Source organism: Abrus precatorius, unplaced genomic scaffold, assembly GCF_003935025.1.
Source record: "Abrus precatorius isolate BTA unplaced genomic scaffold, Abrus_2018 Scaffold11, whole genome shotgun sequence".
Classification (NCBI taxonomy): domain Eukaryota; kingdom Viridiplantae; phylum Streptophyta; class Magnoliopsida; order Fabales; family Fabaceae; genus Abrus; species Abrus precatorius.
The window spans coordinates 52,844-69,383 of record NW_020874303.1 but is presented as its reverse complement, the minus strand read 5'-3'; the positions used below and the strand labels follow the sequence as shown (position 1 = coordinate 69,383).

At 34.3% G+C, this 16,540-nt stretch overlaps 1 protein-coding gene across 6 annotated transcripts; it reads right to left on the bottom strand.

Moving 5' to 3' along the window:
• Positions 1-4,239: 4,239 nt before the first annotated feature.
• Positions 4,240-15,824, bottom strand: LOC113854889 (L10-interacting MYB domain-containing protein-like). Of its 6 annotated transcripts, none has more exons than XM_027486194.1 (8): positions 15,614-15,786; positions 14,991-15,355; positions 13,501-13,853; positions 12,916-13,410; positions 11,162-11,296; positions 6,063-6,548; positions 5,474-5,971; positions 4,240-5,077 (listed from the first exon to the last, which is right to left on the bottom strand). In XM_027486194.1, the coding sequence occupies exons 3-8, from the start codon at positions 13,792-13,794 to the stop codon at positions 4,517-4,519; spliced, it is 2,469 nt and encodes an 822-aa protein (XP_027341995.1). In that variant the 5' UTR covers positions 13,795-13,853; positions 14,991-15,355; positions 15,614-15,786; the 3' UTR covers positions 4,240-4,516. The 6 variants fall into 6 exon arrangements, with proteins under 6 accessions (XP_027341995.1, XP_027341992.1, XP_027341993.1 ...); XM_027486191.1 differs by having other exon boundaries at positions 4,379-5,077; positions 14,936-15,091; positions 15,614-15,788; XM_027486193.1 differs by having other exon boundaries at positions 4,383-5,077; positions 14,991-15,091; positions 15,614-15,788.
• Positions 15,825-16,540: the final 716 nt, after the last annotated feature.

Below are 16,540 nucleotides of genomic sequence, written 5' to 3'. Positions count from 1 at the left end.
TAGTGCTACACATCAATGTCACTCCACAAACAAACAATCTTCAACGAAGTGTACCCTTCCAAGGTTTTGATCAAGTATTGATTGAAAATGGCTAAGGTTTGCCTATTTATTCATTGGTAGCACACAATGTCAATCACCACTTCAACCACACACTACACTCTTCCTTCACAATCTTCTACTTGTACCATCTATTACTATAAATCTTATGAGTCAATATGCTTGAGACAACGTTGTCTACTTTGAATTCCATTCTAAGATTTGGTATGTTAAATCTCAAGATTGTCATGAAGTACTTTTGGAAGGGTGTCTTGGAGCAGCTGGCCTCTACAAGTTTCATCACATGCTACAACCACAGAAGATTTCTACTACTACTTTACTTTCTCTCAATACTAATACTGCTATTATACCCTCTGTATCTGCTACTTTGTATCCCTCATTCTGCACAATTTGGCAAAATAGGCTTGGTCATCCATATCACACAACTGTTAGAAGTGTTCTACAACATTGTAATATACCACTAATGCATAAAACAGAGGCTGATTTTGTAAAGCATGTTGCTTGGGCAAAACTCATCATCTGCCTTCTATGCAGTCTACTACTGTGTACACTGTATACTGAACCATTAGAATTAATTTTCAGTGATCTATGGGTCTTTCCTTGTTTCTGTCCTCGGGAGGGTACTCATATCATATCATGTTTGTGGATGCTTACACCCATTACATGTGGCTTTACTTCCTTTAAAACAAATCTGAAGCTTTACCTGCATTTCAAAAATTCAAAACTATGGTTCAGTTTCAATTTATTAAGCCGATAAAGTCGGTTCAAACTGACTGGGTGGAGAATTTCAACCATTTTCAAAGTTGCTTACTTATTTTGGCATCATTCGCTGTGTGATTTGTATGCATACACATCATCAAAATGATGTTGTAGAACAAAAACATCATCGTTTGGCTGACTGCTTAGGCAATTGAGCAAGATGTCCCATTCACCAAGTTATCACAAGAAACCTGGTTACCTCTATCTTTGCACCTTTGGCTGTGCATGTTACCCATTTATTCGTTCATACAACTGACATAAGCTAGCTTTTCACTCCAAGGAATGTGTATTCCATGGTTACTCAAACGTTTGTCTGGATTTGAAGTGTGTTTCACCTGAAGAAAGACTTCACATCTCTAACGATTTTCTTTTCAATGAGTCTAGATCCCTATCTATCTCTGTTTCAAACTCATGAATCGTCCATTTCTTCCTCGTAAATTACGACCTCCTGCTCCTTGAATTGATAACGTTGCACCCTCTGATGAGTCAATTGATAATATTACATCCATAGAGACATAAATTGTATTCTTTTTGGACATTCTAGTATCCTGAGAAAATATATTTAAGGGCTTGAGAATCAAGTTTACTGCCACTATGTTGTTTATGGATGTGGGCAAGGAAAGATAGCCAAAAACTCTGGGGGTTGGTGTATTTACAGACACAGTTTGGAGGTGATGTAGGACATCTATAGGACTTCTGTTCGAGAGAAACTTGGAAGGCAGACAATTAATGAGAAATGCTGCATTGAGGACGACCTCGCCCCAAAAATCTTTAGGAACATGCATTTGAAACAGTAAGGAACGAGTAACATTCAACAAGTGAGGGTTCTTTTGTTAAGCAACCGCATTTTGTTGTAGGGTGTCAACACGAGGATTCATGGATAATTCTTTCTTGATAAAAAAAGGAGTTGACATTTTGATTGAAGTAGTCTCTTGCATTATCAAAATGGAATTTTGCAATGGAAACCCCAAATTGGTTAGGACCACTTTACAAAACTTGGGAATAACTTGACGACTTCTGATTTTTATTTGAATGAAGGCAAGTTAGTATAAAACAATCATCAATAAAAGTTATGAACCATTTCTCTCCATTAACACTAGAGACTTTCGAGGGTCCCCAAACGTCAATATGAATCAAGGAAAAAGGTGAATTTGATGTTTTATTAACCACAGGAAAGTTTACTTCGTGATGTTTGGTTATTTCACAAGACTCACAATCCAATGTGTTGATATTAACATCCTTAAACAAAGTAGGAAAAATAGATTTCATCAACGAAAAAGGTGGTTGACCTTCCCTACAATGTTCTAACGACATCACATAGATAACCATTCTTTGATACATTTTGGGCAGCAGACAAAGAAAACAACCAAAACTGTTTGACAGAATTCTGTGGTTGGAAAGGGCTTGTGTTCTCAAGGTAGTATAATACATTATATTCCTTAGAATATCCAATCATCTTCCCCTGCTTCTGGTCCTGAAACACACAGTGAGAGGAATTAAAAATAACAAGGCAATCAAGGTTCTTTATGATTTGGTGGATGGGGAGAAGGTTGTTGGAAATTTGTGGGACATGAAGGGTGTGTTAGTAGTAGGCCCAAACCCCTAACTAGAGAAGTCTATACAAGGAGGCTCAAAAGAATGAGAGAAGCCCAATTAGTTGAGGATAATTATAAATGACAGAAAGCAAGTAGAGAAGTTAGAGAAAAAGGGGGGCGTTCGGTTAGACAATAGTAATAGCGTGGGAGAGACCAAGCTCTCAAAGTACTGGAAATGTTCTTTGTATTCATTTGATTCTTCCTCTAGTGTGGATAATTCTGCCCCAACAGAGAATATTCAATAAAGAAAAGTTTACCCTTTTGTTCCTTTCTTTAAGAACTGAACCAGTCCCTTAGAGGTGTCTTTTAAAGAGTCGTGAAATTTCTACATTACCTTGTCTACAATAATGGATTTTCCATTTGCAACAAAGATGGACCTTTCAATAGAACAAGGCTTGTAGGTTTTAAACAAATTTGGGGAGTGGGTCATATGGTCAGTTGCACCTGAGTGTATGATCCAGGTCTCGCGGACTATATAAGGAGCCTTAATAGAGTCGAATGAGCAGAGAGCTTAAGCTGGTTATGGTTTCAAGAAACTGCCACAACTTCTCAATCTCTTCTTTATTGAGGGATTGCACCTCATAAAATCAATCTCTCTCCCCCTCCTGAAGGTTAGCTTGATTGTCTTCTTTTGATTTCAATTTCATATTCCTACAAGTTCTTCTCTTTCCATAAACTAGTCAACCCATTGAAATACTCTCTAACTGAAAGATTACCTTGTTGGGTGTTTGCAATATGTGTCTTTAATTCATAGACGACAGCAGCATCTTGGGCTCTTGAGTATGTCTTTTGGACTGGTTCCCAAATCTCCTTTGCTGATTCCAGAAACATGACGTTCTGGGACACCTCAATGTGCATCATGTTCAGCAACCAGGTCATGATGATTGTATCTTCAGCACCCCACGTCTTGAACTTGAACTACTCATCACCACTTGCAAGTGGGTCCTTTGAGAGATAGTCAAGTTTTGCTTCCCCGTCAAAGTCAGCTTCACCAATCTTGTCACTGCAAATAATCTTTCCATTCAATCGTACAACTACTCCCCAATTTTGCAATTCCGAGGCATACATATTTGTTTTGGAAGATTCCAAGAGAGTGGGATTATTTACAGGGACTTCAGACACTGGGATAATAGGTGGAGATGAAGGCCTAGGGTTTAAAAACGAAAAGGAATAGTTACACCAGAGCACCCCCTAGAGAGCTCTGATAACTTGAACGATGAAGTTCTGAACTGAATAATGTATATTACATTAGAGGCAAGCTGCTAAAAGATATATTCACACATGTACAGCAGAGATTCCCCTCTAATTAAGGAGAATTGATTATTATAATTAAGGTGACAGATCTCAACCAAATTCTCTAAATAGGGAAAGCAATATTTGATATATAGGAAAATAAAATAAACAGAAAAATAATTACAAAATAACTTCAGACTTCAGAGGAATATCTCTACAGAAAATATGTTTCTAAATCAGAGAAGATATTGCAACACTAGTTGTACAGCTAGGACTAGTGAACTCTATATAAATCACTGTGTGTCAGTCAGTTAATCATCAACAACATTCTAAAAGATTAAATCCTTTCTTTCTCTATCTCTCTTTCTCAATCTCTTTTGCGAATGTTTAATGAAATTAAGGAACAAGTTACTCATAGAATACAAGCCGGGTGTTAAAATAGAAAATGACGACAGGAGTTATTAAAAGAGAATGATTGATAAATAATATATTTTATAATATAGTTTTTGACCGAACCCAATGACATGATGTAATACAGGTGGTCGGCCTCACCAAACGAGAGAAGACTTGATTGTTATTGTTGTTGATATATAAAAGTAAATAAAAAGTTGATATATATCATTTTATGACTTTTATTTTATATATATATAAATTAGAGAATGCTAATTAAAAATAGAAAAACTTGCCCTTCCCCTCCTTAACTAACTCCCAAACACACCCTAAAGCAATAAGTAAACAGCAAAGGAAAGCTGAAGCAGCTTGTCATTCCATAACTTTGCCATTACCCTTCAATGTTTGTTTTTATTACATAATTTACTACCAAAACTAGAGAAGTAAGAACATGCTAAGATGAAAATAATTCAAAGATCAATTTAACTACCTTGATCACGCAATCTTTTCAACAACCACTTTTTCCTTAATCTCTCATTTAATTTCAAAAACATCAATGCCCTTTTCTCATCAAAACATAAATATTCACAACCTTCAATGATGAGATCATCATCAAAGTCAGGCATATTCTGTACCTTCTCAACCACTTCCTCCAAGCACACTTTCTTATTACTTTCACTCAATGCATCAGCTATCCGACTGATATCTGCAGCCATAACATTCATCATTTCTAGCATGACATCACTGGTGCGTCTCCTTTTTGATGGTTGTTTTGAATGTGATGATGAAGGCTTGGCCCTTGTCTGCTCAGACAAACCTTGCACTTCGTCACTTGCATTACCATGGCTCATCTCTTCATTAGCTAATAACTGTGCTGGAGTTTCTGCATGCTCTTCATAGTTAGGTGTAGGTGCAGTATTTACATCAAACCTCTCAAAGTTTTCAGACCAATTTCCACTTCCTTGCCCATTGCCAACAATCATACCTAGTTCATGGTAGTTCTCTATATGCCTGTCTCGCAAATGCCTAGCATCAGGATGTTTCTGAATAAACACAGATGAATGATGACAGAAAAAAATGTTTAGCATCGCAATAGGATTACAGTGTAAAATATGTGGTAGTGGCTGTAGTTGACAGAAACAAGAGCCATCCTAACAATCAAACAAGTAAACATAAAGAACAAAGATATGAAGACTACAAAGACAATGTTGGAGTAGTTTGGCAGTTATTATCATAATGGGTCTCAGACTCTCCGGTTAAACTTAAACAGTATAAAGTGTGGATAACAAAAGGTTGAAGATTATCATCAGATCACAGGGTTTATCACCTAACACTGATAACCCATTAGGAGCTAGCTAAAATACTACAATAACAAATAAATGTTATAATCCAGAATAAGTTCTGAAACTAAAATTAATATGAAGGAAAACAGAATATACCTTAATGTATTCATCCCATTCTGAGTCAGTTGCAACAACCATCTTATGTTCCTCGTCCCACTCAAATCTCCCATGAGAAAGCATTTCCTGCAAGAGACCATACTGTTTCTTCCATTTTTTCAACCGGCTTACAATGTTTTCTTTTGTTAAATTCAGGCCAAATTTTTCATTTAGAAAAGTTACAGCAGCTATATATGCTGAGGTCTTGAAATTTTTTTCAAGCTTGTTTCCCAACATTACTTGATTAAATAGCAGCTCTGTCAAGCAACAATCCATCTCATCTGTCCATGTTACATGCTTCCCTTTGTCCTTTGCGGAGCTAGTTCTATGGTAATTTGTCTCTTGAGCCTCCATATCATCATCGTCTGTAGTCATGCCCATATTAGCACGAGCACCATTCATGGAACTACCTGGTGGGTCACGATGACCTATAATTATGCACAGTTCATCATAGTTTCTGATAACTCGTCCTTTAAGAAGTCGAGCATCAGGATTTTTCTGTTCAAGAAAGTATACATAATAAGCTCCAGAATATCATCATTATGCAATAACAGATGTTAAGAGAGATTAAAAGTAAGTTTATATGTACCACAATATATTCATTCCAGACAGTATCATTAGCAATCACCATTTTTCGCTTCTCATCCCATTCAAAGTCGCTCTGGTTCAAAAGTTCTTTTAGAATGTCATATTGTTTCTTCCATGTTTTAAGACGATTTTTAATATGTTCTTTCATCAAATCAAGCTGAAACTTCTCGCTAATACCCAACACAGCTGCTTCAAATGCAGCAGGTTTCAATTTGTAGTCAAATTTGCTCCTGTTACCTCGTTCTATTTGCTGCACCAGGATTGCACTAAGACAGTCGTCCATATCACTTGTCCACCTAATGTGCCTTCCTTGATCTTTAACATTGATATCATAGTTAGCTGGACAGACACTTAGAGCCTCCACTGGCTCATCACAAGGCTCAGATTCATTACAATGCAAAGGCTCATTAAAATGGCCAAAGATAGTGCAGAACTGATCATAGTTCTCAAATACTCTACCACGGAAAGTCCTTACATCTGGATGTGTCTGGCATGAGTAACATGAAGTCATGAATGTTGCAAAACTTTGAAAGATCAAATATTTGTGATCAAATCCTTATGAATATTTCTTCAGGCTAAAATAATAAATAATTTGACATATCTGATTCTTAAACCAAATTCTGAATTAAAACTACACTGTTTAAATATGATACTTGAATACACAGAATTGAGTACGAATGCTATGAAGATATTAAATTACATTTTCAAGGCACCACGAAACTTTAAACTGAGGATCATTAAAAGATTGCAGATCTGTTTAAAAGAAACTTATAGCTAATTCTGATCTATTCTTTTCATTTTCATTAATATCATGTGGAAGTTAGAACAATTTGAAGCAGTAAAATATATTTCACAACAATCACAGACACACCACAGTTGCATACTGAAATACATGAGAAGAATGATAAATCATTCTGATTCTTGTTATGTAACTACTTCAATTGTATTTGATTTTCAGAAAGACTGTCAACCAGCGGCTGTGATTGAAATGAGGGAATCAACAGTTCAATGCCTTGAAACTGCCCAATGCCACTTTGTACAATCAAACACACTTCAGTCAGCAATGATGAGATAAACCCCAGCTGTCTTCATTGGTAAGAACTATTAGTTTTCCTTTATTTCAATAAACCTATTAAAAAATTGCAATTTTTAATTATTGATTAAACAATTTCAATTTTAGTTCATTGCAAGCATACTAATGAATATACTACTTTGTGCATATAAAACATTTTTATTCATTCTAATGTTGTTATTGTGATAAGTGGAGTCTGTAAAAACATTTAACAGAATATCTGAATTCTACTTATGATTGCTATCGCCTATGATGAAAATAATTTTCAGATAGGTCTCTTATTTACTAATAGAAGAGAAACTTCAATAATATGGTAGCATGTTTTCTATTTACATTTTTAATTAGTAGGTTTTAATTAATAGGTTTTGCTAACCTGACCCTTAAGAATAATTTTAAGTGTTTAAAAATAGTATTTATTTTATTGAAAAAAAAAACATTTATTACACTTTTATATTCTTGATATAGTAAATATTTTCTTTCCTGATAAAACTTGTCGCTTTTAGTTACTTAAAATCATCCTTAAGAACTGAGGTCAATATTTTTCTTTATTAATAAATGCAAAAGCATCAGCCTGTTTTCATGGTGTTCCTTGTTTAAGAGAATTGTGAAATGGTGAAAAAAGAATACCAAGTAGTACAAAGAAGGAAATATCTTGTCAGTTGGCATTCTTATCTACTTTTATAAACGATAAGTTTATCATAGCATCACTCTTCTCCAACTTATTTTGGATAAAACATCTCTGCAGCTTTGACAAACAATTAGCCTGGTAAAAACAACTTTGAGCTGCACATTTTTCTTTCTTTGAACTTCAAATTTTATGACATCAAAATCTTACCAAATGCTTTCTCTAGAAGAGGAATTACCTCTAAAAACTGTAGAAAAAGATTATTAACTTCTACGTCTAGTTGTCTACAGTTACACGTGTTAAATATATGTAAATATATTATTTAGGAAAATAATATCCTTATAATTATAAGGATTAGGTAATCGTATATTTGTCCTTAATTTTGTAGCTATGATTACGATTCTCGTTATCAATATAAATATACATCCCGTGTTGTAGTTGAAACACACGGAACTCCTCTCATGCCTTCTTGTTTTATCTCATCTCAACATGATATCAAGAGCTTAACAAGGAAGAAACCCTAATTTGTTCTTTCCATGTGGGCCTACTGCTCATAGGTGTAACTTTTTCCTTTTAGAAACAGTGTCGAGAGTTTCTGTTTTTCTTTTTCGGCCGCACTGTTCACTCTTCAATGACTTTTCCAGCAGCACTATTCACTCTCTAGCGACTTTTTCCAGATGTTCTGTTCACTCTCCGGCGCCTTTTTTCGGCCGTAATGTTCCTCACAGCAGGCTTTTTTTGCTGCCACTGTTCACATTGCCGGACACTTTTTCGGCGTGCTTTTTTTTACTAGCTTCTCACCACAGCTGTTGTTGTTTACCTTATTTTACCATTGTTTAGTTGTGTTTCTCTCTCTAGGTTGACCCATGGTGGCTCCTGCTCCTTCTAACATCCCACCAACATTCTTCAACAATTTCCTTTGTTGGTATGCGGATCGTCAGGCCTCTAGTTCCACTGCTTCTGTTGTGTACATAGGTAATTCTTTTGTTATTAATTCTCATTCCCCATCTCTTAGTCCATATGTGCTTGATTCAGGTACCACTGATCATATTACTAGTAACAAATCCTTTTTTCCTCCCTCTCTACATCTGAATACTTACCTTTTGTTACTATGGCTAATGGGTCTCACACACAATCTCAAGGTGTTGGCACTGTCTCTCTCTTCTTCCATTATTATCTATTGACAATGTCTTATATGTTCTTAAGTCTCTCCTTTTAATCTTTTATCTATAAGTTGGCTCACTCACACACTTAATTGCGTTGTCTCATTTACTACAAATTATGTTTTTCTCAAGGACCGGACAACAGGGTAGATGATTGGCACCGGTTGTGAGTCACATGGACTATATCAACTTCAACCGCTCACACATGCTGGTTTGGAGGTGAATTTCCCTCTTCTTTCGTATGCTAGGTTAGGACATCCGAGTCTTCAAAAACTACAACTATTGGTGTCAAGTTTCTCTCAGTTATTTATACTTTCTTGTGGGTTGTGTCAACTACAAAATAAGTCCATAATTACTTTCCAAGTCGTCAAAATGAGCAAGCCACATCGCTTTTTAGTTTGGTTCATTCTAATGTTTGAATCTTAGTTGTACTGTTTTCACTCTAGATTTTAGGTATTTTGTTACTTTTATTGATAATTATTCTTGTTGCACGTGGTTATTTTTAATGAAAGATCATTCTGAATTATTTTCTATTTTTTAAAAATTTTTTAAGGAAATTAAAGTTCAATGGTCTTCCAATTTGCACTTTGCGTAGTGATAATGCTAAGGAGTACTTATCACATTCTTTTCAAAATTTCATGATGTCTAATGTTATACTTTATCAAACTTTTTGTACTCATACTTCTCAACAAAATGAGATTGCTGAAAGAAAAAACAGACACCTTATTAAAATTACTCACACTCTACTCTTACATAGATGTGTTTGATATTGTTTTCGGGGAGATGCCGTCTTAACAACTTGTTACCTTATCAATTGGCTACCTTGTGTGTTTGGGTCCGCATGTTTTGCACATAATCTTAGTCCAAGTAATGACAAATTCTCTCCTTGTGCCCTCAAATGTATTTTTCTTGGTTATAGTCATTCTCAAAAAGGTTATAAGCGTTACTCTCCAACTCTTAAACGTTATTTTATATTTACTGATGTTACTTTGATTCTATTCCTTTTTTTAGTTTTCCTACAGTGTCTGAGTTAGAACCAGAGTTTGTCATACCTTAACCACCAATTCTAGTTGTTTTTTACCCCTAGAGGTCACACCTCCTATTAATGACCCTCCTCTACGTCTGTTACAAGTGTACCATCGTCGGCCACCTTTGCCCACTGTTGAAATACCATGTGACCCTCTGCCAGTTCCAACACATGTGCCTCCTCCAGTCCTATCATCTGACACTGATCTCCTATTGCACTTTAAAAAGGTACACGTTCTACTTGTAACCTTTCTCTTCATCATGCTGCTGCTTTATCATATCATTGTCTATCTTCATCCCAATATATGTGTCTTTCTTCTTTGTCTTTTGTTTCTATTCCTATAAATACAGCAGAAGCTCTCTCACATCTCGCTTGACGTCAAGCAATGCTTGATGAATTGTGCATGCTTCACAGGAATGACACTTGGGACCTTATTCCTCTTCCTTCAGGTAAATGTTTTGTTGGTTGCAAGTGGATATACATTATCAAAGTGGGTCCTGATGGTCAAGTGGATCGTCTTAAAACTTGTCTTGTGACAAAAGGCTATACTCAAATTTTTAACATGGATTATGATGACACATTCTCTCCAATGGCTAAAATGACCTCTATGTGCTTGATCTTGTCCATGGCTGTCAACCTCCTTTAGAACCTTCATTAACTTGACATTGAGAATGCATTCCTTCATGGCGACCTTGCTGAAGAAGTTTATATGGAGTAACCTCTTGGTTTTGTTGCTCAAGAGGAGTTTTTAGGATTAGTTTGTCGTCTTCGAAAATCCTTGTATGGTCTTAAACAGTCTCCAAGAGCTTGGTTTGGTAGATTCAGCAATTTGGGATGATTCGAAGTGAAATTGATCACTCATTTTTTTATCACCACTCAGCCACAAGATGCATTTACTTGGTTTTGTATGTGAACGATATTATTATCACTAGCAGTGACCATCATGGCATTACATAATTGAAGAACAACTTATGTTACAATTTTCAGACAAAAGACATTGGAAAACTTCAATATTTCTTAGAAATAGAGGTGGCACAATCTAAGCATAGTATTGTAATTTTTCAAAGAAAGTATGCATTGGATATATTGGAGGAAACAGGTTTAATGGGGGCCCTGTATATAGTCCTATGGATCTTAATTCTAAACTTCTACTAAGTCAGGGAGAGCCTTTTGTTGACCCAGAAAAATATAGAAATTTGGTAAACTAAATTACCTCACAGTTAGTTGACCCGACATCTCTTTTGCTGTTAGTGTAGTAAGTCAGTTTCTCAACGCTTCCAATGAAGGACATTGAGATGCATTGATTTGCATCTTGAAGTATATCAAAGGTGCTACAAGAAAATGTCTCCTGTACAAGAACAAGGGTTATGATAAAATTATTGGATATTCTAATGCAGGTTATGTAGGCTCTCATGACAGAAGATCCATATCTGACTATTGTGTTTTAATTAGAGATAATCTAATTTTCTAAAAGAGCAAGAAGCAAAATGTGATTTTCTCTTTCTAGTGTAGAAGCAGAATATCTAGCCATGACTTCAGCCACATGTGAACTTATATGGCTGAAAAAACTACTTAAAGAATTGAGATTTAGAGAAGATACACAAATGACACTCATTTGTGATAACTAGACAGTCTTACACATTGCCTCAAATTCAGTCTTTTACAAACGAACGAAACATATTAAGATTGATTGTCACCTCCTTCGTGAAAAGATGTTATCCAAAGTTATTGCCATAAGTTTTGTCAATTCAAATTATCAACTGGCAGATGTATTCACAAAGTTTTTAAGGGATCCTCGTATTCAATACATATGTGACAAGCTTGGTGCTTATTATTTATATGCTCCAACTTGAAGAAGAGTGTTAAATATATGTAAATATATTATTTAGGACAATAGTATCCTTATAATTATAGTAATTAGATAATCGTATATTTGTCCTTAATTTTATAGTTATGATTACGATTTTCGTTATTAATATAAATATACATCTTGTGGTGTAGTTGAAACATGCGGAATTCCTCTCATACCTTCTTGTTTTCTCTCATCTCAACAGCATGCAACAAAAATAAGTTATTCACAATGGTTCCTTAATAATTCTTTGAGCATTTCATGGCCATTGGTGAAGATTTCAAATTAAATGCTTATAGATATCATTAATTTACATGATGGTCATGGCCAGCACATATTGATTTTGAATTTAAGGAGGTCAAGTTCAACACAGAAAATGAGCTAGGTAGGTAACTGAACATGGTAGACAAGTGAATTTCCTTTCATAAAAGTAAGGGTATTTGCCACTATAGTTCATTTGGGCTATTTTCTATATATCCTTTTCTTCAGACACAATAAATAGGTTGTAATAAATGATAATCTGCATCATGAGGGACATCAAGCAAAGGAAGGGGTTAGCCGTTTAATAACAAAACTGTAGCAATGCAATCAACTTTCTAACTAATCATTTAATCTCCTCCAACTCCTCCCTAAAAGAAAAGCCTTGCCACCCAATCAAACAATAAAGATAATTACCACGTCATGTAACATGTAAGTGAAAACATAATGATTGTACCAAACAAAGAAAAAACATCATGGTATCCATCTTGACAAAGAAACCTGCATTTTCCTTAATTACTTCATCTAACCACCATTTATTTGAACAGTGCATGATTCAATTGAAAACCTTCTAAAAATGAAGCAGCTTCATCTGCATGTACAAATATTTCATGCTAGAAAGATGCCCTCTTAGCAACTAGCAAGGGACAACAAGGGGTTTCAAAATACCCACTCCCAAATGTTATCCCCGATTAATTGTATCTATGAGGATAATGGCTGATGACTTTTGGAAAGAATTTAAAGAAAATTCATTTTTCATATTGCAGAAAGGTTTACTCAACAAAAGTAAAAGAAGGAATAAGTCATTCAAATAACTTTTGTGTGGTCAGAATATGTAAATCCTATAGGTGACAACATACCCGAATGTAGTCATTCCACGCAGAATCATTTCCAATGACCATTTTCTTAGTTTCATCCCACTCAAATCCAGTATGAGACAAAAGTTCCTTCAACAATTCATACTGTTTTTTCCAAGTTTTAAGCCGATTTTTTATGTTGTATTTTGTTAGATGAAAATCAAATTTTGCATTTATGGATGAAACAGCTGTGTCATATGCTTCTCTCTGCAAAACTTTATCTACTTTGAGCCCTTTCCTCACTTGGTCTACAAGAACCTTTCCAAGCCAATTGTCCATTTCAACTGTCCACCTGAGATTTTTGGTCTGGTTTCCATCAGATTGTATTCCAGACACAATTGCAAGATCTGGATCCTCCTTATCAGTTGCAAAGTTCACATCTATTTCTGCAACATTGTCAGAAAAGCTTGCAACTACTTGATCACTTCCAAGGATGGTACATAATTGATCATAGTTTTCTATAGACTTTCCTTGAAAAACCCTTGCATCAGGGTGTGTCTGCAGGTAACATAAGAACATCAGACAAGAAAATCAACATGAAACTGAAAACTGATGAAATGCATATCATATCACATGTAATGGGATTACCTTGATGTAATCACTCCAAACAGAGTTATCTGCAACAACCATCTTTTTTGTCTCATTCCACATGAATCCCCTATGAGTAAGGAGTTCCTTCAAAACCCCAAACTGCTTCCTCCACGTCTTCAACCGATTTTTTATGTGTCCTTTTGTCACACACATACCATACTTTCCATTTAATGTTTTCAATGCGCCGGAAAATGCTGCTGGCTTTAAGATGTTATCTACTATGTTCCCCTTTTTCACTTGCTCAGCAAGTACCTCAGTGAGGCACTTGTCCATCTCAGTTGTCCAAACCATGTATTTTACTTTCTCTTTGGCATTAGAACTTCGAGTCTGGTATACTTTTTGATGCAAACCTGAAAAATCCATATAATACACTATGATACTTTAGCTTCTTTTGCAATGCACTGGATTTTGTGCCAGGAAAAGGAAGGGCATTGCAACCAGGATTTAAATTTAGTCACATGAAATAAATAGAGCTCAATCAACTAAGAAAAAATGGCATGTGTAAACCCTACCCCTCACAATTGTGAAAAAGGTTGGTGAAGCAAAAATACACTTAATCCTTTAAAGCCATGTCAGAGTTGAAATTTCGTAATTGTTTGGTTTATAGCAGAAAATAAATGGAATTTTCTCAAAATCACTAGTTTTTTTTTTTTTTTTTGCAGGAGAAACTATAGCCTCATACAAATGAGCCACATGTATCTGATGTTACAAAGCTATACAAACAAAGCAAATGGGAAAATTATCAATTTTCAGATGTATATACAAGCATTTCAAGCTAGAAGTACAGTATACACCATTGAAAGGGTATCAACAGTTTATCATTTTACAGAAAATAAAATGCTTTAATGATTACATGAATACTCATCATAAACCAAAATACCAAATACACCTATGCATGGAAATTTCCAATTTCTCACATTTAAAAAAATACTTCACCATTCATCATTTAGTTTCCTGAAACTTCAATATGATTAGCAATTTAGCATACATCTTAAACTTTTAATTCATCACTAAATTCATTAAATATTAACTCTAATATCTACAAAATCATAGTACTGCAGTACAGTTGACATTTAGGCATTTAGGTTGATAATGTTCACCAAGTTTATTCACAGCTGCAACATCAGAGCAACACATTCCAATCTATTGACAATACAAAACAATCCAACACTCTTCCAGTAAAGTTTGAAGCCAATGTTACCTACAAACATTACTCTTAGTGATGCTTCAAGTCACAAAACCACAGCACATTAAATTTAAAAGGAGCTTGGAAGTCTTTATGACTAACATTGTTTATTTAGTTGAAAATTTGATCAAGTCTGACAATGTAATCAATCAAGTTTTGTTCATCTTATTTTTAAAAAGTAATCTCTTTTTTATTTTGTCAGCTTTCTGAGCAAGCATTTGAAATGCCAACAGTAAGTTGGCTCACCTGGTTGGCCTTCTACTCTTGCAAAATTAGGGTTTTGATTTGATTTTAGAACAACCTGTTGGTAAGTAATTTGCATTCCTGCCATCAATCCTCGTTGAAGTTGGGGCTCTTCCTTGATCTTACATGGGAGTGAACATTCTCCTAAGTCAAAATTTCCTGTACCAAAAAATATGAGCTTTTAAAAACCTGTCTGGCTAATAGTACTCTATGATAGCTGGACTGGAATCAAAATACTAAATTTTTACTAGAAATAATGTTATAATGCATTAAAAATCACAGTCATAAGTATTTTTTACGTTTTCTAATAAAAAAAATTCTAGTTTTAATTCCATAAAGAGTGCATCAGCATTTTCCTTTTAAAAAAACAATTTTTCTCAAAATTAATTTCCAAGACTTGGGTAGAATTTCCCACCACCTCTCCTACAAAAGAAAAAATAAAAATTAAAGAGAGAAAATAGTAAATAAGACATGCAAATCGGTATCAAGAACATGAATACTGTTCTCATACAACAATTTTCAGTTCAGATTAAAAAAAAACATAAAAGAACCTTGGCTAACTTAAAAACTGAAAATAGAGTTGTTGAAAAACAACCCAAATACGAGAAACTCAATTTTCTTGGTGACTAAAATTTCAATTAGAGAAGAGCAATTGAACAAAAGAAGAAGGAAGATAGCAACCTGCCATGGTTGCCGGGATTTGTTTTCTGGCGACTCTTTGGTTGATCCACGCTAGAGAGGCAAGACATGCGAGGAGCCTAGATTGGAATTGGGATACGTGTGTCCGTCAGTGTCCATTTACATAAGAACAGAGGCAAGACATGCCAGGAGCGTAAATTGGAATTGGTATGTGTGTCCGTGTCAGTGTCGTGTCCGATTACATAAAAGCAGCAATTAGAACAGTGTCAATCCACCAAAATAGTTTTAGTCAAAAATGTCAAGGGGTTCATTGTAATGGTTACATACATATTACATTACTAATTACTAATATGTATTTTTTTTCATGGCTTTCTGTAAAGATAATTATTTATTGATCTTTTTAATAAACACTAAATATAATTATTTATTGAATATGAAATTAGGTTTAAATAATTTTTTTATTTAGATCACAAGCATTTTTTCACAATTGATCTGATCTTAAGATCATAAATTAAGTTTTAAAATAAGTTAACTATTAGTTAATCTATGTGTTTCATAAATATAATTATATTTTATAAAATTTAAATACTTTAAAATGTAAAAAAATAATTATTTTTTATTAATGTATAATCTGAAAACAAAATATTTCTAATTAAGTAAAAGTTTTATGTATAAAGAAAATAAAAATAAAAATTTCAAATATATCATTTTTTTAAAAATATCTTAAAATATGTCAATTTTTTCCAACTCATATCATGCTCAAATTAACATGGACATATTTGTTTAAAAATAAAAATATAATTCGCACAAAAGTAGCACAATCGTGTTCAAATTAGCATTAAATATGTTTATTTTAAAATTAAATATAACTCTTAAGACATAAAATATAATCAAGTTTAACTTAGACATTTCAATTTTAAATTTTTAAAATTCATAATATTTTACATAAATTTTTAATTTATATAAATT

Excerpts from the sequence above, each read along its gene's own strand:
- LOC113854889 (XM_027486191.1), bottom strand. Across the intron at positions 13,411-13,500 it reads TTTGGAGTGATTACATCAAG|ACACACCCTGATGCAAGGGT; the intron begins GTAATCCCATTA and ends TGTTACCTGCAG. Across the intron at positions 5,078-5,473 it reads AATGGGATGAATACATTAAG|AAACATCCTGATGCTAGGCA; the intron begins GTATATTCTGTT and ends GTGTTTATTCAG.